The following is a 26,265-nucleotide window of genomic DNA, read 5'->3' as shown; positions in this document are numbered from 1 at the left end:
TTCAAGCATCACCCGCTGAAGAGGGAGTACAACGTGCTGTCTGAGGTCCAGCCCGGGGTGCCAGAGCCCAACACGGCGCTGCTGTCCCTGGTGCTCATGGCTGGCACCTTCTTCCTGGCCTTCTTCCTCCGCATGTTCAAGAACAGCTCCTTCCTGCCTGGCAAGGTGAGGGTCCCCCAGCACCCAGGGGGGGCAAAATCTGGGGGTTCAGTGGCTGTTCCTGCAGGGGAGGGGGTGGTGGGACCCTGCAGGTTTCTCACGCTGTCCCCACAGGTGCGGCGCCTGATCGGGGACTTTGGGGTGCCCATTTCCATCTTCATCATGGCACTGGCCGACTTCTTCATCAGCGACACCTACACCCAGGTCTGGGAGGGCAGGGCTGGGGGGAAAGGGTGTCCCCACATGGGGACATGGGGGTGGGTGCTCGTCCCTGTGTCCCACCCCTCACTCCCCCATCTCTGCTCCCCTCCAGAAACTCAGCGTCCCCAAAGGGCTGCAGGTCACCAACTCCAGTGCCCGGGGCTGGTTCATCCACCCCATGGGGGACACTACCCCCTTCCCCATCTGGATGATGTTTGCCTCCGTGATTCCAGCCCTTCTGGTCTTCATCCTCATCTTCCTCGAGACACAGATCACCACGTGAGGATGGAGATATGGGCAGGGGAGGGCTGTGGGGTGCCTGGTGGGTGGGGGATAGAGGGGACCTCCCCTGGCACTGCGTCACCAACTGCTCCCTGTGTCCCCGCAGCCTCATCGTCAGCAAGCCCGAGAGGAAACTGGTGAAGGGCACCGGCTTCCACCTGGACCTGCTGCTGATCGTGGCCATGGGGGGGCTGGCAGCCCTTTTTGGGATGCCCTGGCTCAGTGCCACCACCGTGCGCACCATCACCCACGCCAACGCCCTCACCGTCATGAGCAAGACCTCTGCCCCGGGCGAGAAATCCCAGATCCTGGAGGTCAAGGAGCAGCGCATCAGCGGCCTGTTGGTGGCTGTGCTCATTGGTGAGCTGGGGAGGGGTCCCCAGATGGGCAGCGAGGGTCGGGGGTCCCCAGGGACTCTCCCCAGCCTCTCCTTCTCCCCCACAGGCGTCTCCATCCTGATGGAGCCCATCCTCAAGTACATCCCCCTGGCCGTGCTCTTCGGCATCTTCCTCTACATGGGGGTCACCTCCCTCTTTGGCATCCAGCTGTTCGACCGCATCCTGCTCCTGCTGAAGCCCCCCAAGTACCACCCTGATGAGCCCTATGTCACCCGGGTGAGTGACCCCCATGGGGGCCGTGGGTTTGGGGTGTCCTGGGGCTCCCCAGAGAGCCTCCTCCGTCAGCACTGCTGGGTGGGACCCTGCACTGCTCCCCCAGCAGCCAACACCCCACAAAGGGTGTGGGGACACTGCCCCTGTCCTCAACTCTCTGCTCCTGGTCCCACAGGTGAAGACTTGGAGGATGCACCTCTTCACCTTCACCCAGATCATCTTCCTCGTGGTGCTGTGGGTGGTGAAGTCCACGCCGGCCTCGCTGGCTCTGCCCTTTGTCCTCATCCTCACCGTGCCCCTGCGGCGCTTCCTGCTCCCCAAGATCTTCCGGGACATCGAGCTCAAATGTGTACGCAGCCCTGGCGCTCCCAGCCCTGCCCCAGCTCCACCTCTCTCCCTGCTCCTGCTCCCGTCCTCGTCTCCATTTCTGCCTCATCCCTGTCCCTGTTCTCCTCCCCATCCCCATCTCTGTCACCATCTGCATCCCTCACTCACACCCCTGTCCCCATCCCTGCCCCATTCCTGTCCCCATCGCATTCCCCATCCCCATCCCAGCCCCTCCCTCATCTCCAGCCCCATCAGTGTCCCTGTCCTCAATCCTGTCCCCATCCCTGTCCCCAGCCTCATCCCAGCCCCTATTCCCATACCAGCCTCTCCCTCCATTTCTATCCCTGTCCTCCTCAGTGTCCCTGTCCTCAATCCTGTCCCCATGCCAGTCCCCAGCCTCATCCCAGCCCTTATTCCCACACTAGCCCCATCAGTGTCCCCGTCCTCTCTCCTGTCCCCATCAGTGTCCCTGTCCTCCCTGCTGTCCCCATGCCTGTCCCCCTCACAGCCTCTCCTCCCTGCAGCTGGACGCAGATGACGCCGTGGTGACCTTTGACGAGGCAGAGGGGACAGATGTGTACAACGAGGTGCAGATGCCCAGTTAAGGGCCGGCCCCCGGCCCCTCAACGCCCCCCCAGCCCCGCTTCCATCTCCACTGCTGCCATCCTGAGGCCACCGGGCCACCAAGAAGGACTGGGGACACGGTCCCCACCTGCCCACCCTTGGGAATGGAGCCTTTTTTTTTGTTTTTCCCTTTTTTTTTTTTTTTTGGTCTATTTTTAAAAGCATTTTGGATGATGTGATCTCACCCCCACTTTGCTGCCTGCTGGGGAAGGGGCTGCCTGGGCTGGCCGGGCCCCACGTGCCACCCTCCACCCGTGGCAAGGTGGGACGTGTCACTGTCCTGTCCCCAAGGCCACCACCAGCGTGGGAAAGAGCCGGAGGAAGACCCTGGAGGGAGGAGGAGGAGGAGGAGGAAGGCAGGGACAGAGATACAGCAGGATGGGGTCCTCCCACTGTCCCACCCCCTCCCCAGGGAGCCCCCCCAGCCCAGCCCCTCTCCCCAGCTGAACTTTGAACAAGCTGGGACAGACCCATCACCCCGTGGAGCCTTTTTTCCATTTTCTCCATCACTGGCTCCACAGGGTGGTGGCAGCTGCTCCGCTGCACTCCCAGCACATCCCAGAGCCAGGATGTAAATAGCCCAGCAAGGGGGTTTATACATTTACAGTGAAAACAATCATGCTTAAAACACACAGGAAAATACTTAAAATTATGCTGATGCTTCTGCAGGTAGAATTCACTTAGAGCCAAGCAAAAATTAAAAAAAAAAAAAAAAAAAAGGGCTGGAAAAGTACCTCAAAAATAGGAAGAAAAATAAGAAAAAGAGAAAAAAAAAAGAAGCTGCAAGGAGTGATCTGTATATTTGATGCTACTGGGGGGGTTTGTAATTTATTTTTCAGGCTGGTTGTGCCCCCACTGCAGTGGGGCCATGTGCGTGTGTGTATATACTAGAGAATGATAGCAAAACCTAGAATTTTCTAGAAAAGATGATTTTAAAGAATCCTGGTCAGGGCCTAAACTCTATGGACCAGTCTGGCGGCGTCATTTAACTGATAAGTTAGTCTTAATTAGTTAATTAGTCCTCTTTATTTTTATAGCGTTTCAGGTAAATCCGTGTAGTTTTTCCTTGATTTTTTCCCTTGCTTGCTCACCGTGTCTTGCCCCATTTCCCTTGGGATTGCTCCCAGTCCAGCCAAGCATCCCCCAGTCCTGCCAGGGCTGATTCTGCCCTGGGCAGCCCCAGGGGTTGGATGTGACCAAGGGTTGGATGTGACCAAGGGTGCAGAGCACCAGATCAGGCTCCAAATTCGCTCCTTTTTGCATAAATCAGAGTAGGGGACCCCAAAATCAGTAAGGGGAAGGGGGGTGGGAAGGGGCAGCCACACCCATGGCTGCGCTGCCTCGTGTTTGGGTTGGTTTAGTTTTATTAATTCCGTGTCTGAAATAAAAATGTTTTGATCTCTGGGGGTTTCTCCTTCCCTTCCCCACACCTCTGTATCAGGCTTTAATAAACAAATTAATAAAATCAGAAAGGAAATGGGGGTTTTCTTTCCAGCTGGGAATTGTCTGGGATGGTGCCTTAATTCCCCTCCAAAAGAGAGGAGCAGCAGCATCCTTTGAGGGTGTCCATCCCCCTGGAATGCTCAGCACAGCTGCACCAGGATCTTTGCCATGGTATCCCGGGATGTCACCGAATCCCAGAACCCCAAGATCCCCTCTGGAACGCTCCCCAGAATGGCCCCTCGTTGTTCTTTGTGGGGTGCTCCCCACAGCCACCCCACAAAGGGGAGCTCAGCCCCCTGCACTGCCACAGCTGTCCCCGTTCCAGGGGCATTGGGAATATCCCGGCCCAGTGCTGCTGGCACAGGACCCAGAGCAGCCCCTGCCCTTCCCCCAGCCCCTGGCACGGGGCTGACCCCGATTATCCATAATCCCATTAGGGAACGGGCGGCACCGGCGGGGCCGTGGGAAGGGCCGTGCCCGTTCGCCCCCAGCCTGTCCATGGGGCAGGACCTGGGAGCAGCATCCTGGATCCCAACCAAAACCCCAAAGCCTCTCTGAGGGGCTGGGATAAACCCCAGCAAGGCCACCAGGCTGTCCATGGGGCAGGACCTGGGAGCAGCATCCTGGATCCCAACCAAAACCCCAAAGCCTCTCTGAGGGGCTGGGATAAACCCCAGCAAGGCCACCAGGCTGTCCATGGGGCAGGACCTGGGAGCAGCATCCTGGATCCCAACCAAAACCCCAAAGCCTCTCTGAGGGGCTGGGATAAACCCCAGCAAGGCCACCAGCCTGTCCATGGGGCAGGACCTGGGAGCAGCATCCTGGATCCCAACCAAAACCCCAAAGCCTCTCTGGGATAAACCCCAGCAAGGCCACCAGGCTGTGCCAAGCCCAGCAGAGCCGCTGGCCCCTGTTTTCCAGAGAGGGAAGCACATGGATGGCACTTCCCAGCCCAAGGGCCAGCTCCTGTCCCTGTGTCCCTGTGTCCCTGTGTCCCTGTGTCCCTGTGTCCCTGTGCCAGCCTCACGTGGGCACGCCACACTGCTGCCATCCCCAGGGCTGCCACCCCTGCCTGCCAGGCCCAGGGGCTGCCTGCATCTGCCTGTGCACCCCTGGTTCACGTTTCCCAGCCTGGGAAGAGCTCGCTGTTCCCTGGGAGATGGCAGCGAGGTCACCGCCGCGGGATCCAGCCCGGGCTGGGGGTGGGAATTTAGGTCAAGCTCCTCTTTGAACTCGCCTCAGCCCTGGGAAATGGGGAGGGAATTAGGGAAGGTCAGGAGAAACGAGGGGGAAATAAATGCTAATTAATTGGTTGTTAATGAAGGGGGGGGAGCATGGAGTTCCAGAGGGAGAACCCCAGTGCCTGCAGCATCACAGGGTGCTCCACGCCATCCACGGGCAGGGGACAAGGGACACCCTGGCATCTGCTGCCAGTGTCACTGCTCGTGCACTGGAAAAGCAGAAAAGTAAACAAAAACCTCCAAACCTGCGGCTTTATTCTCCAAAAATATTAATTGATACAAGCAACAGCACATAAAAAAATTCCCGAGGTCAGAAGCAGAAAAGTAAACAAAAACCTCCAAACCTGCGGCTTTATTCTCCAAAAATATTAATTGATACAAGCAACAGCAAATAAAAAAGTTCCCATGGTTAGGAGCAAGGCCTGGGAAGGGCAAGGAGAGAAGGGGGTGGCATTTGGGGGGTCCCCATTTCCAGCCCACCAGCTGTAGGGTCTGTGGTTGATTCCCAGGTCTCCAGTGTGTCTTGCTGGTAACAAAAGCCCCAAAAGCACATTGGGAGAATTGGGACTGGAGCACAATGACAACTCCATTGATTTAAAATAAACCCTGAAAAATTAGAAATGTCAATTTTCACATGTTGGGCCTGATTGGCTCTAAATATTTTCTGTTGTATTTTTTTCTTATTGGGTTTTTTTTTTTTTACTTTTATAATTTTTCCCTCTTGCAAAATAGTGACAATTCCTGAAATTCAGGGATCCAGCCCAGGCCAGGCCCTTTTCCACACAGAATTAATACATATATTTTTATTTTTAAGCTCTCACAGGAGGGATTAACCAGCCGGCGCCAGTGCCGCCTGGCCGGGCTTGGCACGGCTCGGGCAGGACGTGGCGGAGGAGCCGCCTGTCCGTCCCTCTGCCTGATCCTTCCCTTCGGAAAAAGCCCAAATAAGCCACTTGCCGAGCCAGGCACTGCCCCCGCACCCCAAACCAGCCGTGTGTGTGTGTGTGTGTGTGTGTGTGTTACCCAGATTTAGGGATTATTATATTTATTATATTATATTTCTCTATAAACAGGCGTGAAACCCCCCGGATTGCGGCCATCCCCACGCGGTCAGCCCGGGAGATGCGCGCAGCCCAGCGAGCCGGGTGTGTGTGTGTTACCCACATTTTGGGATTATTATATTTATTATATTTCTCTATAAACAGGCGTGAAACCCCTCGGATTGCGGCCATCCGGGAGATGCGCGCAGCCCCCCGAGCCGGGTAACCCCACGTTCCCAGCGCCCGTCCCGCATCCCCGGCGGGGCCGCGCCGGTGGCCCCGGGGCTGCCGGAGCCGGTCCCGGCCGGGAGCAGCGCCACGGCCGGAGCCGCCCGGAGCAGCGCCACGGCCGGGGCCGCGCGGGCCTGGAGCGGCCGTGCCCGGTGACCGGAGCCGCCCGGAGCGCGCTGGCAGCCGGGAGCAGCCGGAGAGGCCCGGCCGGCCGAACTGCTCGGTGCCGCGGCGGCATCCGGTGCCACGGGAGCTGCCGGTACCGGAGGAGGGCCGGCCGGCACCGTGCAGGAAGCCGCCGCCGCGGCAGCGGGGTCGGTGCTACGGGAGCTGCCGGTACCGGCGGGGGTGCTCGGTACCGCGGCGGCCGCCGGGCCGGCCGGGGGCACGGAAGCAGCCCGGGATGGCCCGTACTGTGCCGGCAGCCGGGATGGCCGGGAATGTGCAGGCGCTGCCCGGCCGGGATTGGCTGCGGGGAATGACGCCCAGCACAACAAAGGTGGAGTTGGAGAAATTCCATTAAAAAAAATTAAGAGAGAGAGAGAGAGAGAGGGAGAGAGAGAGAGAGAGGAGAGGAGAGAAAGGGAGCGGAGGGAGGGAGGAGGGGAGGAAGCTGCCCCTCGCCCGCCCCGCCGGGCAGAGCCCCCCCCGCCGCCGTGTCCCGGGGCCGCGGGGCGGGCAGGAGCGCGGCCCCGCCGTGCCGTGGGGGCCCGGCTCGGCTCCCCCCCCACCCCCCCCCTTCCCGGTTCCCCCCCTTTATTTTTTTTTCCCCCCTCATCTCTCTTTTTTCCCCCCTATTTTTTTTATTTTTTTCTTTATGCAAACGCCGGCCGAGGATTGTTGCACATGTAAGGAGATTTTTTTTTTTTTCTTCCTCCCTTCCCCCCCCCCACCCCACCCCCCCCCTCCTTTCCCTCCTCTTCTCCTTCCTCCTCCTCCTCCTCCTCTTTTTCTTCTCACCACAGTGTTGCAAAAGCAAAGAGCAATAAAAAACCCGGCGGAAAGCGGCGGCGGGGCGGCGGGGCTGGCGGGGAGATCCCGGCGGATCCCGGCGCGCTCAGCCCGGCTGATTGGAAGAGCGAACGCAGCGCCATGGAGGCGGGGGAAAGCGCGATCGTCTCTGCGGGGACTGGAGCGCGTCCACGCCCGGGGCCAGCGCTGCAGAGCTGGCCGCCGTTCAACCGCCGCTCCCCCGCCCCGGCCCCGCCGAGCGAGCCCCGAGCCCCCGCCGCCCCCCAAAGCGGCGGCCCCGCCGGTACGTGCCCGCGCCGGGGGAGCCGCCGCCGCCGTGCCCCGCCGCGCCGCGCCGTGCCCGCCGCCCGGGCTCGCCATTCGCCGCCGCGCCGCTCCGCCGGCGGGGCTGGAGGAGGCGCTTTGTTCCTCCCCGGGCTCCCGCTGCCGCCGCCGCCACCGCCGCGCTCCGGGCTCGGTAAGGCGCTCCGCCGCCGCTCCGACGGGAACGGGGAGGGGGTCGCGCCCACCGGAGCGATTTTTTTTTTTTTTTTTAAGAGAGAGAGATAGATAGATAAATATAAAAGAGAGAATATTTTTTTTTTTTTTTAGAAAGGCTGGTTTCGCGCAGGCCCCGCGGGCAGGAAGCCGCCGCCGCCACCGCCGGGGCTCGCCCGCCTCGCCCGCCCGCGGGGGGCACCGCGCTGGGGCTCGGGGCGGGGGGCAGCGCCCGGCTCGGCGGCCCCGGTGTGCCCCCCCCTTCTCTCCCTCCTTTTTCCCTTCCCTTCCCTCTCCTCCTCCTCGCTCCCTCCCTCCTTCCCGCTCGCCTTCCCTCCCTCCTCCCCGGTGCCGCAGCTGGATTTCGGGGGCAGGCTTCCAGCGCTGCCCGCTTGTTTTTCCCGAGCCCGGGTGAGTCCCGCGCCGCGGCGGGAGCTGGGCGCCGCGCTCCGCCGGTGCGTGCCGGGGCTCGGCCGACCCCCCCCGCGCTTCATCTCCCCTTATCCTCGCTCTATCCCCTCTTTATCCCTTTTTTCTCCTTATTTTCTTTTTATCTATATTTTTTTTTCCTCCCCCCCCCTTTTTTTTTTTTTTTCCGCCTTTCACCCCCCTTCCCTTCCTTTCTTCCCTCCGGACCGGGAGCGGGGCTCCAGCCCCCCGCTGGGTGGGTGGGTGTTTGCGGGCTCGAGGAGGGGTCGCGGAGAGAAAAGAGGGGGGTAAGAAAGGGAGGAAAGGAAAGGAAAAACGAGGGAAGGAAAAGCGAGGAGGGGGCGGCGGTGGGGAAAAAGAGAGGGGGGGAGGATCGGGTAGGAGCCGCTCCCCGGGGGTCGGTGCGGGGAGGTCGCGCTGCCCTCGCCCGGCTCGCTGCAGCTGCCCGGCCGCCCCCAGCCGGGCATCCCCGCCCCCCCTTCCCCCTCCTCCTCCTCCTCCTCCTTCTTCTCCTTCTCCTTCTTCTTCTTCCCCCAGCGGCTCCGGCGGCGGGGTTGGGGCTGCGGCGGCTCGGTTAGAGCTCCCCCCCACACCCCCCCCCCTCCAACCTCCTCCCTCCTTCTTCCACCACCACCTCCTCCTCCTCCTCCTCCCCCTTAGCAGCCCGGAGAGGTGGGTTTGTCTCGGCTTTATAACCGCGGGTGGAAGGGAAGGAGCGGCGGGCGGAGGCGGGCGCAGCCCGGCCATTGTGTGCCGCGGCGGAGAGCGGCCGGTAACGATGGGGGGATGCGGGGGGGGATGCGGTGAGGGGGGGGGATGAAGCAGCGCATCGCATCGCTCCGGGGGGCCGGGGGTGCGGAGAGGGGCCGGGGGAGCGCTCCGCGTTCCCCCGGCCCCTCTCCGTACCCCCGGCCCCCCGAACTCGCCTTCCATTGTCTGCCCGGGTGTTGTTGGAGGGAAAGAAAAAAAAGGGGGGGGGGGCGCTCAGCTCGCTGGCGCCCGGGTGGGAACCGGGGGCGGGGGAGGCGCCGCCGGGGCCGCCCGCGCTCGGTCCCACCCGGTTCCTGCTGCCTGCTGGAGGAGGAGACTGGAGCTGGCCGGCGGCGCAGGGCATGTGCGGGCTCCCCGCCTCCGCCCGCCGGCCCGGCCCCTTCCTCCCCCGCCTCCTCCTCCTCCCCCCCTCCGGGCGCGGGATCCGGTTCCCCCCCCCCGGCTCCCCCGCGGGGGGATCCCGCACCCCCTCCCCGCGCGCCCCCCGGGGATCCCGGTGCGCGCGCACCGCCCCGCCCCGCCATGATCCCACGGATCCCTCCCCCTGTCGCGATCCCGCCTTTCGCGACACCCCCACGCGTCCCCCGTCCCCCCCCCCCGTCCCCCCCCGGTTGCGATCCCCCGCTCCCACCGCGGGGCGATCCCCGCGTTCACACCGCCCGGGGGCCGGGCTTGATCCCACCCCGCGGCGATCCCTCGGCCGGCCCCGGGGGTGGTCCTAGGTCCGCCCCCCGCGGGGGTTGATCCAAGCCTGGAGCGGTTCCCCCCCAATCCCTTCAGGGTTCATCCCGCCCCGGGCGATCCTCGCTCCCACGCTGGAGGGGTCTGAGCGCCCCTCACCCGCCCCCAGGTGATCCCGCAGCCCCCCAGGACGGATCTCCCTCAGGTGGTCCCACATTCGGCCCCGCCGGGGCTGGCCCGGCCCCCGGGCCTGGCGGGGCCTGCACCCCGCGGTGCTCCCGCATTCCCCTCCCGCAGCTCATCTCCCCCGGGGCCATCCCGGATGCTGCCGGGCTTTCTGCACCCCTGGGCCGTCCCCGGGTGCTCCTCCCTCAGGCCCAGGGCCCGGCTCTGCCCGAAGCCCCTGGACCCCCTCCCCAGGGCCCCCCCAAGCCTGGATTGCCCCGGGATCCCCCAGGCCCAGCCCCTCCCCAGGCCTGGGCCTGCTCTGCCCCCCAGGCCTGCGGCCTGGCCCTCAGGGGATCCCCCTGAGGCCTCCTGCCCGCTCTGCCCTCCAGGGGCTCCCCCAGTGGAATCCCCCGTGGGGATCCCCCCAGGCTACTGTCCTGCCAACCCCCCCACCAAGTTTTGGGGTCTCCCTCCCTAGGTTATCCTTCCCCATGGAGACATAAGATTCTTCCTCATGGGGTCTGAGGGCATCCTTCCCCTGGAGTCCCCCCTGTTGAAATACTTTCCTCTAGCTTGTTCTCCTCCCCTGGAGACCCCTGAATCCCCCCGAGGTCCCCAAATGCCCCCCCAGCTCCCTTGGATATGGGGGACCTCTCTCTTCTCCAAGCATGTCCCCACCTCTGGGGAGGATTTTGCTGGATCTGTGGTGGGCCTTCCTTTGAAACCCCCATTTTGCAGTGGGGGGAGCGAACCCCCTTACAGGAGATCACTTGGAGCCCTCTTGCCTCAGATTGTCTTGATCCCAGGTTTTTGGATCCCACCCACCCCAGGGAGCCACCTTGAACCTGTCTCCTCTGGGATTTATTGGGATCCCTCTCAGATCCTACCCTCCACCCTGGGGACAAACCCCTGGACCCTTCTCTCCTGCCCACACACCCCTTTTCTCCACTCCTGACCAACATGGGGGTCACATCACCACGAAGGATCCCCCATGCTGGAGCTCTCCCCAGACCTCACAGGGGTGGGTGGGAGGGGATATTCCTGCACTCATTCACTGGGAATGGAGAGGATGGGTGGATCACGTTTCCCCCACTCCCTGTTAGGAGTTGGGGGCCCCCCATCATGGTGGGGATGCCTAGCAGGGTTCTCCTTTTCCTTGCAGAGCCGTGCCGGAGTGATTTCAGGAAGAGGGTGAGGAGGGAGCCGGCGGGACCGTGCTGGGCACAGGCAGGTGGAGGATGAACGGCGAAGCTGAGTGCCCTGCAGACCTGGAAATGACAGCTCCCAAAAACCAAGGTGAGCCCCCGGCAGCCCCCCCCCCCCCCCCCCCCCCAGCACGTGCTCCCAGAGGAATGCTGCTGCCACGCTTAAAAATAATAATAAATAAACCTCAGAGCGCCCCTTTTCTCAGAGGGATGGCAGAGGAGGAGGGATGGAGAGGGAGGAGGGATGGAGGATCCGTGATCCTGGCTGCCAGCGGGTTGAGGTGGGGGGGAATCTGCCTCTCCGAGTTCTGATCCCCCACGGGGAACACACACACACACACGTGTATGAGCACAGGGATTCATGCTCCAGTGCACCAGCAGCCCCTTGGCACTGGGATGCTCTTGGGGGGGATTGGGAAGGGGGGGCTGGCACAGAGGTGCTGCCCTCCCTGCTCACATCTGGGCTGCATTAAAAGCCGAGCCGTTACCTTGGGCCTCCAGCTTCCAGACCCCAGCATGACATCAGAGCTTCAGCTTTTATTGGAGAAGGAGCAGGAAAACAAGGGAAACAAGAGAGATGTTTGTTTAGGGCAGCTCGCAGGGCTCTGCCACTCCACCCCTTAAAAACCCCCTGGGTCCCCCAAACCTGTGGAGCCTTGTCCAGCCCCTCACACCTGCCGGGTCCCCCCGTTTTCCTCCTTCCCTGCTGCAGTTGGGGTTGTTGCCTCGAGCGAACCCGGGCGAGCACGTGTCCTTCTCCAGGACTTGAGATAGATTTAATTACACCGGGGCAGCTTTCCTAATATAGACCCGGCCCGGCCGGTGCCAGGAGAGCCGGGATAAATCGGTCCCAGGGCACAGACAGCCCCATTCATCCTGGTGGGTGAGCGCCGCAATTCCAGCGTTCCTCAGCATGCCCCAGCTTGAGGGGTGGGGAACAGAGGGATGGAGGGCTGAGTGTAGGGGTCCCTGTTGTCCCCACCCTGCTGCCAGCAGGGATTTTTGGGATGTTTCCACTGGTTTTTAATGTTTTCCTTTGGGATGTGGTTATTCCGGCTCTGTGCCAGCGGGGGGTTCACACAGGGCCAAAGGTCTCCAGGTGTTTCTGTATTCAAGGGGGAAACTGAGGCACTGGGCTTGATGGGGGCAGGTTTGGGAGGGTGTCTCATCCTCTACTCCATCCCCTCTGGATTTTTGTGGCTGTGCTGCTTTTGGTAATTCCTCCTGATTTCTGCAAGTAAAGTTGGCACCAGCTTCCCAGCCCTGTTCTGCCTCATTGGTCCTTGCCTGGGAGGCTTGGAAAGTGGACGGGAAAAACAGGAAGACAGAATTTGGGGCTGTGTTCTCCCTCCCCCAGCTCTGATCTCCCCCAGCTCTTTAGGGAATGGGAGTTTCCCATCTCTTTTGCCTCCTCGTGGTGTTTTGGGATGAAGCCATGAGCATGGGGACACACCCCAAGCCACCAGGCCCTCGCTTTCCAGGGGGGCTCTTTCTGTCTTCTCCCTCCTTATTAATTCCTAATGAGGTCACTCGAGGGACCAGCTGGATCCCAGACTGTTCCTGCCTTGACCCTGAACCAGGCAGGTCCAGGAAGGGAAATGGGATGAGGGGGGGGTCATGTCCTGGCTATGCTCCCTTCACCAGGTACCATCTGTCCTTTAACATCCCTTGTTTGGATTTGGGAATCCAGGGGAATTGTCCTTCCCCAGACCCCTGCAAGGGCAGGAGGTGGAGGTGGTTTTCCTCATGTTGAGCCTTGAGTGGAAGGAGAGCTGCAGCTGGAGAAATCTGTGCAGCTGGATATTTCTGGGAGCTTGGTTTCATTCCTGGACATGGAGGGAGAGATGCTCCACTCAGATCCATCACGAGCCACCCTGTCCCCATCTCTGGGGGGCTCCATGTCCCACAGGCAGCCCCAAACACCTCAGCCTTCACCTGGCAGAGGTGTGAGGCAGGGAATGCCGTGGTGAGCCAGTCCTGTGCTGCGGGAATCCCGGGTGCCCATCCCGGGCTGAGGCAGCCAGGGCTGTGTGGGCGGGTGGCTCCGGGCTCTGCTCCTCCTCCAGCCCATCCCCAGGGAATTTTCCTTCCGCTCCCAGGCCCCGCTGCATTCCCCAGGGCCACCCATGTTTGCAGAGCACCCTGGGCTGTGCTGCCCTGCTGGCGTGGAAGCAGGGAGGAATTCCCCTGGCAAGGAAGCAGCCCCAAGGTTGGGGCAGGATGAGGTGTTCAGGGCTGGGATATCCTGCCTGCTGCCTGTCCCAGCATGGTGCTGCTGCCTGTCCTGGCCTCCAGGCTGCTCCAGGCTCTCTGGCTTTGCCACGTGCCCATCCCACCATTGCAGTAGCACGTTCCTATGGGAGCTGGGGATGCTCCTCCCAGCAGTTTGGGGGATGTTGGGGTGACATGAACACCATCCTGCACTGTCAGGGACCCTTCTGTGAGACAGGGGGGCTGTGCTGGGCTCTGCCCCCCGTCACTTTGTGATCTGGGAGCTTTGACCTTGGCAGAGGTCACGGTGGAGCTGGGCCCAGGTGATCACAAAGCTCTCTGAGGTGCAGGAAAAGCAATGCTGAGGTTTTCCAGTTGCTCTGGACACATCCACTTACAAAGTGGATTTCCCTGCTTCCTGCTTGGCTGGAGAGCTCATTGCTCCCATGTCAGGGGTATGCAATAGCCCTCTGCTCCCATGCAGCAGAGCCATCCCTTATCTGATGGTTTTCAGGGATGAGCGAGTCTCTCTGGTTTGCACCGAGTGGAATTTCTAGCTTTGCCCAGATTGTTTTGGCCCGTAGAGAGTTGCTCGAGGGTGATGGAAACAGCCACGTCCCTTTGATCTTTAATCTCGAGAGGCAGCATGTGGAGATTACGTGTCCTGGCGTGCGGTCCGGAGCGGCACGCCGGGAGCTGTAGTCCCGGTGTCCTGCTGGGAAGGGAAGGCAAGGGAAAAGGGAAGGGAAAAGGGAAGGGAAAAGGCTTCCTGCCCCTGGCTGATCGTGTTTCTCACTGCTCAGACCGCTGGTCACAGGAGGACATGCTGACCCTCCTGGAGTGCATGAAGAATAACCTGCCCTCCAACGACGGGAGCAAGTTCAAAACCACCGAGTCCCACCTGGATTGGGAAAAAGTGGCTTTCAAGGACTTCTCAGGGGAGATGTGCAAGATGAAGTGGATGGAGATCTCTAATGAGGTAATTGACACCGCATGGGGCTTCCTGGGGGCATTGTGGCAGGGTCTGAGTGTCCTACTGACATTCCTGGGGCTGTTGGTATTGTCCAAGCTGAGTGCCCAGAACCCTCGGCCATTGGTGCCACCACCATCCCGCTGCTGTCAGAGCTGTGACCCCCTCAGAGGGGCTGGGATCAGTCATTTTTGGGGTGGCATTACAAAATCCAGTGGCCTTTCTGCTATGTTAGGGATCTGCCCTGCCCCCTATTCAAGTCTTTGTGTCTTCATTTCCTGCACAGGTGAGGAAATTCCGGACCCTCACAGAGCTCATAATGGACGCTGAAGAGCATGTGAAGAATCCTTACAAAGGCAAAAAGCTCAAGGTATTTGGCAGGAATTAGGCTCAGTCCCTAAAGGGTGACCCCACATTTCCCCAGGATGTGGTCCTGTTGTCCCTGTGGCACCTCAGATCCACGTGGCTCCGCTGTGGGAGCCCCTGCAGGCACCTCAGTGCCCCTAATCCTGGTGTCCGGCTGCCCAAGGCTCCGGAGGCTGTGGCTCTGGGCCAACTCCTGGGTACATTTAATATTGCTGGCTGTACTGCTGGCAGCCTGCATCCAAGTTTAGCTCCAGAGGGGCTGGAAGCTGCTGTCCTATTCCTGGCCTGCCGGGTGCTTTCAGCTGGGTGGCCCTGGGGCAGCCAATGGTCCATCCCTGGGAGCTGGGTCCCATCCCCTCCTCCTGCCTCAGTGTCCCCTCTTGTTCTGTGCTGGCAGCTCTGGATGGCTGGAGGCTGCTCCCAAAGTTCCCAGCCATGGGATGCTGTAGTTTCTTGGGGAGCCCTCGTTCCCAGCAGTTTCCCCCTCCTTGCCTGCTGTGCCTGGGTCACCAGCAGGGCTGGATGGAGGCAGCCCCCAGGTCTGGGGAGCCATGGGTTAGGCTGTGTCCCAGTGGTGCTGCCAGCTCCATGCTCAGTGTCCTCCACTCTGCTGTCTCCCCAGAAACACCCCGACTTCCCCAAGAAGCCCCTGACTCCCTATTTCCGCTTCTTCATGGAGAAGCGAGCCAAATACGCCAAGCTTCACCCCGAAATGAGCAACCTGGATCTCACCAAGATCCTGTCCAAAAAATACAAGGAGCTTCCCGAGAAGAAAAAGGTATGGGAGAGGTGAGGGAGGGGTCAGCAAGCCCCTTCCCACCATGTGCCTCTGTATGCTGGGCTCTGCTCAGCTCTTCCAGTAAAACCAGCAGAGCTCAAGCTCTGCCTGGCGAGGGCTTAATGCAGCTCTCGACAGGAGAAGCCAGGTGTTCCTTTAGTCCTGTCAGACCTGTAAGACTTCCTTGGCTTTTCCTGTCCTGGTTCCCAGGATCCCTGGGGTGGAGGCCGGTTGGGTCTGTCCGTTGGTCCGTCTCTTCCTGACGGACCTGGATGGTGGCTTTGCCACTGGGTGGATCTGTGTTTAAAGGGGTCAAGGCACACGCCCCACTGTGCTACCCTGTCCGGGTGAGGGACACAGGGATGGGCTCTGGGAGAGGCTGGGAGCAGAGATCTGCCCACCTAGAGATGCCAGAGCCTGGGCAGGGCTTTGAGGGGTGCCCAGCTTTAACTCTGGGGTGTCCAGGAAAAAATCCAAGGCACAAGGTCCTGCTGTGCCCTTTCCCAGGGCTGCTGAGTCTCGGGCAGGCTGGAAACCCTCTGCAGGACCATTCCATGGGCTGGGGAGCCCTTGAGTCCCTCTTGGGGTAGCCAGGTGGATAGGGATGTGTCTTCTTGCCTGTTCCCTGGTGCTGACGTCCCTCTCCACCTCTGTGGTGGCTTTGTGTCCCCAGATGAAATACATCCAGGACTTCCAGCGAGAGAAGCAGGAGTTTGAGAGGAACTTGGCGAGGTTCAGGTGAGCAGGCAGCCTCATCCCCCCTATATTTCCCCAGGATCCTCCAGGCAGATCCACATTGCCCTCCTGTGCATAGCTCACAGAGGAAGCCCTGATGGGCTTTTGGCTTGAAGAGAAGGGGGAATTCAGCAAAAAGAAAGCAAGGAAAAGGTGTCTGAGAGCAACCCTCTGGCTGGGAGACTGGATGAGGGGGAGAGCAGAGGACCAGCCATGCTCTGGGGGTCAGGGTCTGTGAGGTGGGGACAGGAGCCCTGCCACCAGCACTGATAAAAGCTGAAGTGCCCCCCCAGTCACTCCAGACCTTCCTCTTGGACATGATTGCTGTGATCCAGGTGGATCCTGGCACTCCCAATGACCTGCTGCTGCTTCAGGGTTGTAGCTGAGCTGTAGCCAATGCTCCCCAAGGAGGAACAAACTTAAATCTGTCCTAAAACCCTCCCGCTCTTTTTGGGGACCCCCCCAGCACCTGAGCCCATGGAGGCTCTGCCCTGCAGTGAGGTTTAGGGATGCTCTCCTTGCCACTGCCACCTCCCTGACGCTCTCCCTTCCCCACCTGCCCTCCTGCTGAAGGGAAGACCACCCAGACCTCATCCAGAACGCCAAGAAATCCGACGTCCCCGAGAAGCCCAAGACCCCCCAGCAGCTGTGGTACAACCACGAGAAGAAGATCTACTTGAAAGTGCGTCCAGATGTGAGTACGGTGGGTGGGAGTGAGTGCGAGTGTGAGTGCTGGGGGGTCCTGGACCCCGCTGCTGGGGGCAGGAGGGGGAAGGGAGAGAAGCATTTCAGGGGGTCGGGATGGAGGACACCGCTAGCAGCTCCCGGAGCCTGGACCCAGGTAAGGAGGGGCTCTGCACACCTGGAAGAGGCTCAGGGATCCAGCCCCCACTTTTTGCCAGGAAGGGGTGACCACAGCCTGAGTCAGGGCAGGAAAAGGAAAGGATTCCAGCACAGACATCCACCTCTGGCCATGCCCCCCACTCCCACACACCCCCACGGCTCCCAGCCACCCCATGCTGGCTGCTGTCAGGCCCCAGCAGGCCACGCCATTTTTTTTGCCATTTTTTCATATTTTTTCATCCCTCTTTTTTTTTTGGATTTTACCCCTCTGCCCTCACCTCTGGCTTTGGGTTTTCAGGCCACCACGAAGGAGGTGAAAGAGTCGCTGGGCAAGCAGTGGTCTCAACTCTCGGATAAAAAGAGGCTGAAATGGATTCATAAGGCCCTGGAACAGCGGAAGGAGTACGAGGTAGGGAGCAGCCTCACCCGGTCCCCTCCACACTGGTCCCAACATTCACTCCGAGCCTCTCTGCATCCCAGCCCTGCGGGGCCTCTCCCGATAGGCAGCGTGGGGATCAGGCAGGTCCTGGCAGGTCCCTAGTGAGTGTGAGCCCTGTCTCTCCAGCCGTGTGCGGGGCAGGCAGCAGCAGCAGCATCCCAGGGCACAGGATTAGGGCAATGGTTGGCTTCTCTCTCCTCCTCCTCCGGGCCCGGCAGGCGGGGGTGGCAGCCCCTCTGACCGCTCTCCGTTCCCACAGGAGATCATGCGCGATTACATCCAGAAGCACCCGGAGCTGAACATCAGCGAGGAGGGAATCACCCGCTCCACCCTCACCAAGGCCGAGAGGCAGCTCAAGGACAAGTTCGACGGACGACCCACGAAGCCTCCCCCGTGAGTCCTGTCCCTCCTGGAGCCACGGCCTGCGGGGATGCTGGTTCTTGCCAGAGAGGAAACCGGACTCTGCTGGGCTTGGGGAGCCCAGATAACTTCTGGTGTCACAGACACAGAGGGGTTACATGGGGTTTATAGGATGCATATTTCATGGTCAAGCCTGGGAACAGGCTGCCCAGGGCAGTGGTGGAGTGACCATCCCTGGAAGGGTTCAAAAACTGTGGATGTGGCACTTGAGGACATGGTTTAGTGGTGGGCTTGGCAGTGTTAGTTCATGGTTGGACTAATGACGTTAGAGGGCTTTTCCAGGCTTAAAGATGATCCCTTTAAACCAGTCCTTAAATATGCATCAATTACACATTTTGGGGAGCATCTGTGTGAGGTTTACAGGCTTTTAGGGGGTGATCCAGCACCCAGCTGCCCTAAAACACAGGCACTTCACTTCCTTGCCTGGTGCAACCTAGCTGGGGGGTTTGGGGGAGGCTTTTTGCACCGAGGCAGCTGCACAGGGGCAAGTTTTCCCTAACGCTGGGTCCCTCTGTGGGTTTTTCAGGAATAGCTACTCCCTGTACTGTGCAGAGCTAATGGCCAACATGAAAGACGTGCCCAGCACGGAGCGGATGGTGCTGTGCAGCCAGCAGTGGAAGCTGCTCTCCCAGAAGGAAAAGGACGCCTACCACAAAAAATGTGACCAGGTGAGTGGCTGAGGATGGACAGGTAGGGCAAGAGGCAGGTGGGCACCAGTGCAGAGTCTGGGCTACAAATATTCCTGGAAACAAAGCCCTCACCTTTCCTCAGTCCCTGTGCTGGTCTGCATCACCCATTCTCCTTGAGGTCCTTGGTCACCTCCCTGGATCCTGTCTCCTGTGTGGGACAAACAGATGCTCCAGGTGGAGGATGCTGTTGCCAAGGGATTGGGGCTGGGTCAGGGGCTGCAAGGGGCAGGGATGGAGTGAGGGATCTCTGTGTAACCACACATGTCCATCTCCTTCCAGAAAAAGAAAGATTACGAGATCGAGCTGCTCCGCTTCCTGGAGGTGAGTGAGGAGGGGGTGCTCAGCCATCAGGTGCTGGAGATCCCAAATCTGGGAATGGGGAACTCTGCCCAGGAATTGGGATGACTTAAATGGGCAGCTGCCCTCTCTGCTCCCCCAAAACATGTCTGGGCCCAGCTGTGGGTGCTGTGCAGGTGGTCGCACATAGCCTTGTCCTTCTGTCTGTCCTAATGCCTGACCCAGTCGGGCACTGGGAGGTGAGAGTGGGCCCCTAGCTGAGATGAGCAGTGGACTGGAGCTGGAGGGGAGGCTCTTCAGTGGCTGTGGCTGTGCAGCCTCTCACTTCCTTCCCTCGTGGGCGAGGGAGCCGCACCGAGGCCACCCCAGCGCCGTCCCCGTCCCTGGGCGGATGTGACGCGGCCCCGGCTGCGGCTGCAGGGCCACGGGGTGGAAAACCCAGGGGTGTGCCCGGACCCAGGCACCTGCCCACCTGCTTTCACTGAGAAATGGCTGAGCTGGGGGAGAGGAACTGCCCAGATAGGGGGTGACAGCATGGGAACCCCTGTCTGTACATGTGCAGTTCCAGATGCTGGTCCTGAGTGGGACAGGATGTGGATCAGGACACCCAAGTACATTAATTCCCCTTCCCCAGAGTCCCTATTCCCCCATTGCCTCTGTCTAACGATGTCTCTCCTCTTGTGCCACCCAGAGCCTGCCCGAGGAGGAGCAGCAGCGGGTGCTGGGCGAGGAGAAGATGCTGGGCAGCAACCGGAAAGGGGCGACGAGTCCTGCATCCAAAAAATCCTCACCAGAGACCGGCAAGGTGGGAGCAGCCCCGGGAGGGACATGGGGGCAGCACCTGCCAGAGCCTTGGGCTGGGGTTGTGCATCTCAAGGGGCTTTGGGGGCTGTGGTCCCTGCATGGGCTCGCCCCCTCACAGCCCCGTGTGCCCCCTCAGGCCAGCTCAGAGAAGCCCAAGAGGCCCATCTCAGCCATGTTCATCTTCTCGGAGGAGAAGCGGAAGCAGCTGCAGGAGGAGCGGCCGGAGCTGTCAGAGAGCGAGCTGACCCGGCTCCTGGCCCGCATGTGGAACGACCTCTCCGAGAAGAAGAAGGTGGGTACCATCCCTCTATTCCATCTCCATCCCTGTATTCCATCTCCATCACCATCCCTGTATTCCTCCTCCATCACCATCCCTGTATTCCTCCTCCATCTCCATCCCTGTATTCCTTCTCCTTCACCATCCCTGTATTCCATCTCCATCCCTGTATTCCATCTCCATCACCATCACTGTATTCCATCACCATCCCTGTATTCCATCTCCTTCACCATCCCTGTATTCCATCTCCATCCCTGTATTCCATCACCATCCCTGTATTCCTTCTCCTTCACCATCCCTGTATTCCTCCTCCATCACCATCCCTGTATTCCTCCTCCATCTCCATCACCATCCCTGTATTCCTCCTCCATCACCATACCTGTATTCCTTCTCCTTCACCATCCCTGTATTCCATCTCCTTCACCATCCCCGTATTCCATCTCCATCACCATCCCCGTATTCCATCTCCATCACCATCCCTGTATTCCATCCCCATCACCATCCCTGTATTCCTTCTCCATCTCCACTGCTCCTGTGGGCATCTTGGGCAGTGCAGGGGGTGCTCCTGTCCTTGTCTTACACCAAGGGGCTCAAACATCCCCTGGAGCATCTCAGAGACCTGTCACACAGGTGCCAATGTTGGCACTGGCTGTGCCTCCCCCTCTCATCACCTGAGGGGTCAAAACCCACCAGATAAAGAAACCTCAGAGGGCCCTTGAGCCTCAGTTTTAAGGCTTGGGTGGTTTTCGTGATAGGGGGAGTCCCAAGATGGGGTTGAGGGCAGTCAGTGGGGACAGTGCTGGGGGAGCTCCATGTCCCCCTGGTGCTGGGGGCTGTGCCCCTGCCGTGCCCCCTCACCCTGTGCCCCCTGCCCAGGCCAAGTACAAGGCGCGGGAGGCAGCGATGAAGGCGCAGTCAGAGAAGAAGCACGGCTCGGATAAGGAGGAGCGTGGGAAGCTGCCTGAGTCTCCCAAAACTGCTGAGGAGATCTGGCAACAAAGCGTCATCGGGGACTACCTGGCTCGTTTCAAGGTGAGGAGTGGGCTGGGAAAGGGGCTGGAGGTGAGATCATCACTCCCACCAGCAAGAGTTCCCAGGAATTTCTCTCTGACTCTCACACCTGGATTTGGGCTGGGAGCTGTGGGGAGGATGGGGGTCCCAGGGGGAGCAGTGCCCCAGCAGCAGCACCCCAATGTCCCAGGGTTTTTGGGTGCACCTGATGCATCGTGGTGGTTGTGTCCCACAGAACGACCGGGGCAAAGCGCTGAAGGCCATGGAGGCCACTTGGAACAACATGGAGAAGAAAGAGAAGCTGATGTGGATCAAGAAGGCAGCGGAGGATCAGAAGCGATACGAGGTGGGTCTCTGCCCCATCCTGCCCCTCACCATGTCCCTTAGCCAGCACTGCCCCTCTCCCTGACCCTCTCTCTCTCCTGTGGCTCAGAGGGAGCTGAGCGAGATGCGGGCCCCTCCGTGCTCCACCAACTCCACCAAGAAAATGAAATTCCAGGGAGAGCCGAAGAAACCCCCAATGTGAGTACCTGGGTGTGAAAAACTGGGTCTGGCTGTGCCGGAGGGAAGGGCCTGGAACGAGAGGAGGGAGGGTGGGTTGGACCCTGGTGTGGCTGGACGGGGTTTTTGGGCACCTGGGTTGTCTGTGCCCCCTGTCCCAGCCCGGTCCCTGCGCTCTCCCGTGCAGGAACGGTTACCAGAAGTTCTCCCAGGAGCTCCTGTCCAACGGGGAGCTGAACCACCTCCCGCTGAAGGAGCGCATGGTGGAGATCGGCAGCCGCTGGCAGCGCATCTCCCAGGGCCAGAAGGACCACTACAAAAAACTGGCAGAGGAGCAGCAGAAGCAGTACAAGGTGCACCTCGACATCTGGCTCAAGGTGGGTGCTGGATCCTGATTCCTGGTGGGAGACTGGGATGATCCCTTGGTTTTTTGGGATGATGTTTGGCATGGTCTCTGTTCCCACCCCTCCTCGGGTAACCACCACCTCCAGACCGTTTTTTGACATTTTGTAACTTTAAAGGATAAAAGTTGCATACATGGGGAGGCTGTGCCCTGTGCTAGAGCCCTTCCCTGCTCCATCCCCCATTCTGTTCGGTGCCCTCCCATCCCTGACTGTGTCCCTGTCCCCACAGAGCCTCTCGCCCCAGGAGCGGGCTGCGTACAAGGAACACATTTCCAACGTGAGTATCCATGTGGCACTGCTGTGCTGGGATCCCAGGAGTTTGGGATGTCTGGGGTAACTGGGGGCTTGGGACTGGGCAGGATCGGTCCTGGGGGAGGTTTGGATGTGCCACACTCCAGAGAGCCCCTCCAGTGGGGATTTGTCCCCATGGCAGCTCAGCAGTGGGGTTTTCTCTGGGCTGGACCCCGGGAAGGAGCTGAACTTGAGCCCTAAAAAGCTTGTTTTGTTCCCACAGAAACGCAAGAGCATAGGGAAGATCCGGGGTCCCAACCCCAAGATGAAGCCAACGATGCAGTCCAAGTCGGTGAGTCACAGCGGCCCCATGGGGCCACCCTTCCCTCCCTGGGGAGCGTGTCAGGGGGGACCCACACCCCTTCTTTGAGGCATCCTTTGTGCTTCCAGCCGCCTGCCCTGTCCTCAAAACCAGAAACTCCCCAAATCCCTGCTCAGAACCCATCCAGGTCGGGTTTTGACCCTGGCTGAGGGACCCTTTTTCAGTGTAAATGGGGAAAGGCTCCCAGCAAGGTGTGGGGTAGGGAATCACCTGATCTGCTCAATGGCTGCAGGAACCCCAAGGGGCATTGTCAGTGATGGGGTGGGAGCTGCACCCCTGGGTGTGGAGGTCTGGAAACTCACCAAGCCCCTCCTGTCCCGCAGGAGTCAGAGGACGATGACGAGGAGGAAGAGGAGGAGGAGGATGACGATGAAGATGAGGACGACGATGATGACAACGGTGACTCGTCAGAGGAAGGAGGCGACTCCTCGGAGTCCAGCAGCGAGGAGGAGAGCGAGGACGGGGATGAGGTGAGGCCGTGGCACAGGGAGGGCACAGGGCCCCCCTCACCCTCCCCCTGGGCTGGGGGGCTCAGATAGATCCATGGCAGAGGAACCCCCCCCCGGGAAGCAGGGGGACGTGGGGAGAAGAAGGGGAGCAGGATCCCCCCGGAGTTCCCGGGGAGGGCACCAGGAGCAGCCGCGGGGCGCAGTCAGGAGCAGCCTCGGGACCCAGAGGTGCGGGGGGGTGTGCAGAGCCCCCAGTGAGCAGAGAAAAATCTCCTGTCTTTTTCCTGGTGGAGATACTGAGTCTGGTCTCGGCTCCGTTTGCGCCAGTGTGAATGCCGAGTAAGTCACCAGAGTCAAAGCTTTACACCGGTGCAACTGAAATCAGACTATGCTGGATGGCGCTGGGGGCAGAAACCGTGTCCGTGCCTTGTGCTCGCCACCGGACAGGTGAGGTGTTTCCACCCCCTCGCTGGTCTCAGCTCACGCCTCTTCCTTCCCTGGCTTTAGAGGGGGGAAACTGAGGCCCGAGGCGGGTGGGGCAGCCTCCCTCGGATCGTGTAGCGAGGCAGTGGCAGAGGTGAGGGCAGGACCCCGCGCGCTGCTCCGGCACGTCCCCCCCGAGCTGAGCCCTTGCTAAACTCACTCCTGGCTCCTGCCCGTGTCCTTCCTCCTCCTCCTCCTCCTCCCCCAGACCCCCGGGGGCAGCGATGGGAGGGTGGGGGTCACAGCCCTGCTCTGTGGGACCCCTTTGGGGAGGGTGAGCAGGGGACAAGGAGGTGATGATGACTAACCCTGCCCTGACCTCCCCCTCCTCTCTGCCACCCCCCCTCCCAGAACGACGAGGATGATGAGGATGAGGATGATGAGGATGAGGACGACAACGACTCAGAGGGCAGCAGCAGTTCCTCCTCCTCCTCGGGGGACTCCTCCGACTCCGACTCCAACTGATCGGCCAAGCTCTTTGTAACGTCGTTTGGTTTCTCGGTTTCGGTCCCAAATCCCCCTGCAGCCCCTCAAAAATCCTTCCTCCTCTTCCTCCTGCCCCCCCGTGGCACCCCCAGCGCGGGGAGCGGGGGCCGGGGGGACCCCTCCGCCGAGCTCACACTACGGAGGGGGATCAGGGGCTGCTTCCCCCAGGCTGGGGGGCGAGGAGAGAGCCCCCCACCCCTGCCCCCTGCTTTACTCCCGAGGGGAAGCGAATTTTTTTTTTTTTGGAATTTCATTCTTTCCAGGGGGGTGTCTCTCCATCCCTACCCCCATAACCCCCTCGCTACCAGCTCTGGACTTTCTAGAAAGAGAAGAAAAACACACAGGAAAAAAACAAAAAAAACAAACAAAAAACAAACCAACAACACCCCCCCACACCTTTTTTTTTATCAAAAAAGCCCAGAAATGGGAAGAAAATCCCCTGGCCGCGCAGCCCCTCCGGCAGCGGGCGCGGAGCACGAGCCGAGGGGCTCAGGACTCAGCCGATGGGACAATGCCTCCTCGCAGCCCCCCCTGCCCTCTGCGCACCCCCAGCATCTTGGGGGGCTCCTCCCCACCCCCCAAAAAAACCTTGTACAGTCTGGAAGCTGCCCCGGGAGAGCTGCCCGGGAACTCCACATCCACGGCACTTGGGAGCGCCGGCCAGGGACAGGGACAGGGACGGTGACGGTGACCCGCGTGTCCCCGGGGGGGTGGGGGGTGTGGGTGTGTGTGCGAGCGTGTGAGTGTGTGGGGGGGGGCACCGAGCGTGTGCGGGGGGGGCACCGGGGCCGCCCCCGCCCGGGGCCGGCGGCTCAGCGTGACCAAGGGGGGGCGCGGGGTCCCCCCCGCTCTGTTGTCGGTGGTTGTTGTGCCGTTGTATTTTATTTTAATTTTTTTTTTGTTGTTTTTGTTGTTGTTGTTTTTGGTTTTTTTTCCTTTTTATAAAACAAGAAAGATCCATCTTTTATTTTTCATTTCCCCCCCCCCCCCCTTTCCCCTTTTTTCCTTGCCCTCCTGCCCCACCTCCCCGTTTTCCTCTCTGTCTCTGGTGAAGCTGCTCCTCTCCCTTCCTTCCAATCCTGGGGGAGCACCAGAGCTCCCCTTGCCCCAGTCAACCCCAGTTAACACCAGTTCATGTCCCCTCCCGGGCCATGCTGTAAATTTTGGTGTGGTTTGGGTTTATTTTGGGGGGCTCAATGCCCCCTCCTGGGTAGGGGATGGGGCCGCGGGGACCGGGGTGGGTGCATGGGGGGCCTGGCAGGGCCCCCCCTTTTTTTAAGCAGACACGAGCACCAGCAATCCCACGGCACCTCCCTGCAGGGTTCTGTCCCCACCCCGTGCCACCCCCCAAAAACCCACCCAGTGTCATTGGGGACCCCGCCCCAGACCCCCACTCTAACTGGGGGGGGCTCAGGATTTGTTCCTTCTGCGCCCCCCTCCCTTCCTGTCTCTGGAGAGGAGCTGGGCTGGGGGACAGGATTTGGGGAGCCCCAGAGAAGGGGTGGGGGGCCTGGGGGGGGTTTCTCTCATTTTTCTCTTCACCCAAATCTCCCAAAGCTGTGGGGGCTGCAGATTTGGGGTTCTGAGGGGTCCCTCCCCCCCAGCTCTGTAACGCCCCCCAGGTTTGCTGCTCTCAGCACCCCAAATCCAACTCCTGCAAAGACATTGGGGACCCCCTCAGTGCTGAGGGGAAGGTGGGGGCAGCACCCCCTTGTCCTTGCCTCAGTTTGGGCTGAGAAAACACCATTTTGGGCAAACTGCCCCCAAACATGGGGGAAGGGGGTGAAGCCGGGTGCTCCCGCACGGACAATCCCCCCGAGTCCCCCCAGGACCGGGGCCCCCGAGAGAACCCAGATGGTGTCCCCACCCCCCCCAGTGTCCATCTGTCCGTCCCTCTGCTTCCCCCTCCCACTTACCCCAATCCATTTGGGATTTTCCTTTCATTTTCATCCCAATTTTTAATCGCTGCCCCTCCCAAAATCCCCTAAGGGGAACCCCCCCCATCCCTTTTTTTCTGCTGAATGTACCCAGCACTGTCGTGTTTTAGTGGATGTGTTTTTAGTACAAAAAAAAAAGACAAAAAAAAAAAAATTAAACCCCACCTTTTTTTTCCCCCACCTTTTTTTCTGTTAAAAAAAAAAAAGGTAAAAAAAATGAAATAATAAAAAAGAAAAATTCTTACAGCGCCGACAATTTGGGAGGGGGGGGGAAAGACGTTTGCGCTGCAAGAGAATTCCTGAGTGCATTTTGGCACTGCCACAAAATCCCGGGATCCTTTAGATGGAAGTTCTTGTGAATTACGTTAAAAAAAAAAAGGCAAAAAAACACCAAAAAAAAAAAAAAAAGATAAAAAAAAAATCATCTTTTTTTTCTAATATTTAAAGAGTGTTTTTGTAGGTTTAAAAAAAAGACAAAAAAAAAAAGGAAAAAAAAAAAGAAAAATAATAATAATCCCGACTCGGAATTTGTACGGCTGAGCGGGACACGGGGGTTGCGTCCCCGGTTTCCCGGTTTGCTTGGGGTTTTGGTTCTTTTTGTTTTGTTTTGTTTAATTTTGAGTTTTTTGGGGTTTTTTGTTTTTCCTTTTTTTTTCTCTTTTTTTTTTTTTTTTGTATAATAAAGTGAAA

The 26,265-nt window shown here is 59.9% G+C and overlaps 2 protein-coding genes across 14 annotated transcripts in view; both read left to right on the top strand.

Moving 5' to 3' along the window:
- The window catches only part of SLC4A1 (solute carrier family 4 member 1 (Diego blood group)), a 10,907-nt gene extending 7,226 nt beyond the window's left edge, over window positions 1–3,681 (top strand). Inside the window, exons 15-21 of the mRNA XM_071450659.1 lie at window positions 7–165; window positions 274–363; window positions 473–639; window positions 749–1,002; window positions 1,087–1,256; window positions 1,429–1,602; window positions 2,105–3,681. Coding sequence (XP_071306760.1) covers window positions 7–165; window positions 274–363; window positions 473–639; window positions 749–1,002; window positions 1,087–1,256; window positions 1,429–1,602; window positions 2,105–2,185 — 1,095 coding nt within the window. The 3' untranslated portion in view covers window positions 2,186–3,681. The remainder of the gene's footprint in view (window positions 1–6; window positions 166–273; window positions 364–472; window positions 640–748; window positions 1,003–1,086; window positions 1,257–1,428; window positions 1,603–2,104) is intronic.
- A 3,066-nt stretch (window positions 3,682–6,747) lies between these two features.
- UBTF (upstream binding transcription factor) lies at window positions 6,748–26,083 on the top strand. Of its 13 annotated transcripts, XM_071450931.1 has the most exons (23): window positions 6,748–7,007; window positions 7,125–7,414; window positions 10,820–10,953; window positions 13,877–14,052; window positions 14,330–14,413; window positions 15,032–15,187; window positions 15,861–15,925; window positions 16,496–16,625; window positions 17,064–17,174; window positions 17,464–17,597; window positions 18,151–18,292; window positions 18,593–18,634; window positions 19,302–19,415; window positions 19,551–19,706; window positions 20,568–20,723; window positions 20,938–21,048; window positions 21,136–21,224; window positions 21,391–21,580; window positions 21,837–21,884; window positions 22,122–22,190; window positions 22,544–22,690; window positions 22,997–23,116; window positions 23,504–26,083. In XM_071450931.1, exons 3-23 carry the CDS (start codon window positions 10,896–10,898, stop codon window positions 23,615–23,617), a joined length of 2,412 nt encoding a protein of 803 aa, XP_071307032.1. In that variant the 5' UTR covers window positions 6,748–7,007; window positions 7,125–7,414; window positions 10,820–10,895; the 3' UTR covers window positions 23,618–26,083. The 13 variants fall into 13 exon arrangements, with proteins under 13 accessions (XP_071307032.1, XP_071307031.1, XP_071307034.1 ...); XM_071450930.1 differs by lacking the exon at window positions 7,125–7,414; XM_071450933.1 differs by lacking the exons at window positions 6,748–7,007; window positions 7,125–7,414 and adding an exon at window positions 7,432–7,588 and having other exon boundaries at window positions 16,496–16,616.
- The last annotated feature ends 182 nt before the right edge of the window (window positions 26,084–26,265 follow it).

This window comes from Agelaius tricolor, unplaced genomic scaffold (genome assembly GCF_023055355.1).
Source record: "Agelaius tricolor isolate 1412-34295 unplaced genomic scaffold, bAgeTri1.0.p SCAF_31, whole genome shotgun sequence".
Taxonomy (NCBI): Eukaryota; Metazoa; Chordata; class Aves; order Passeriformes; family Icteridae; genus Agelaius; species Agelaius tricolor.
The sequence above is the reverse complement of the archived record's forward strand: the minus strand, read 5'-3'. Positions and strand labels throughout refer to the sequence as shown.